This window comes from Buceros rhinoceros, unplaced genomic scaffold, assembly GCF_000710305.1.
Source record: "Buceros rhinoceros silvestris isolate BGI_N320 unplaced genomic scaffold, ASM71030v1 scaffold12972, whole genome shotgun sequence".
Lineage (NCBI taxonomy): Eukaryota > Metazoa > Chordata > Aves > Bucerotiformes > Bucerotidae > Buceros > Buceros rhinoceros.
The window spans coordinates 1-1,071 of record NW_010399536.1 but is presented as its reverse complement, the minus strand read 5'-3'; the positions used below and the strand labels follow the sequence as shown (position 1 = coordinate 1,071).

At 47.1% G+C, this 1,071-nt stretch overlaps 1 protein-coding gene across 1 annotated transcript; it reads left to right on the top strand.

Moving 5' to 3' along the window:
- Positions 1-558: 558 nt before the first annotated feature.
- Positions 559-796, top strand: VAX1 (ventral anterior homeobox 1; the record flags this gene model as incomplete). Its single annotated transcript, XM_010131522.1, has 1 exon — positions 559-796. A coding segment is annotated over exon 1 (238 nt), but the record flags the coding sequence as incomplete, so codon positions are not given.
- Between the last annotated feature and the right edge of the window lie 275 nt (positions 797-1,071).

Below are 1,071 nucleotides of genomic sequence, written 5' to 3'. Positions count from 1 at the left end.
TGTCTCTTTTTTGTTTTTTTTTTTCTTTCTGGAAGTCTCAGTCTTTTGATTGTGTGTTTCCTGAAAGCAAGACCAATCATTTCAGTTTATTCACTGGCTAAACTCTACTTGATTGGGGACAAGCACACAAACCATCCATTACGATCTGATATATTATCCAAACAATTTAGTGTATTCATGAGGTAACCTAAATGTGGAGGCTGCAAAATTACCCGTAATCAATTGAAACAGCGAGTGCGCGTCCCTCTGTGTGTCTAACAACTACATGTCTCTGTAATAAGGCAGACATTAAATCATTTTAGAGTTGTACTGTTGAGTACCTGATCACTGGGCGCTCTGGGAAGCTGGACAGTCACATTAGGACGCTGGGACTGAGGAAGCCGCTGCTTTTCCAGTGGGATAAAACCCGACCTTCCTTACTCAAGGTGCTTTACAGATCCCCACCGATCTGACCCTAAGCCGTGCAATATCCAGCATAGACTTCGTCTTCTTCTTCTTCTTCTACTCTTCTATATTTTTTGTTGGTTTTTTTGTTTTGTTTTGTTTTTATTGCACTACATGTTTGGGAAACAAGACAAAATGGACGTTAGATGCAGTTCAGAGACTGAAGCTAACCGGGTCTCGAAGAACGGACATAAAGAGGGCAAGGAAAGCAAAGGGTCTGAAGGAAATATTTCTACTTCTTTTTTGAAGGATCAGCAAGGGACTTTTTCTGCCTCTGCAGCCACGGAAGATTGTAATAAAAGTAAATCTAGTTCGGCTGATCCGGACTATTGCAGGAGGATCCTAGTTAGAGGTATGAGTTTGAGGTATTTCGCGGCGGGGAGGGGGGAAGGTGAGCTATGTTCACGCCCGGGAGATGTGTTTACTCGGTTGCTTTGCCTTCGGTCCGTCCCTGGTTGAACGCCCTTCCTACGGCTCCGGGGGGATACTCCAGACCCCGGCCGGGCTGTGGCCCGCAGCCCTGCTCCAGCCCGGCTTTATTTCGGGGAATTTCTGCCGAAGGCTCGGGGGAAAGTTAAGCCGCGATGGTTCCTCCCCGGCTTTGCCCCGCACCGGGCCAAGACCGCT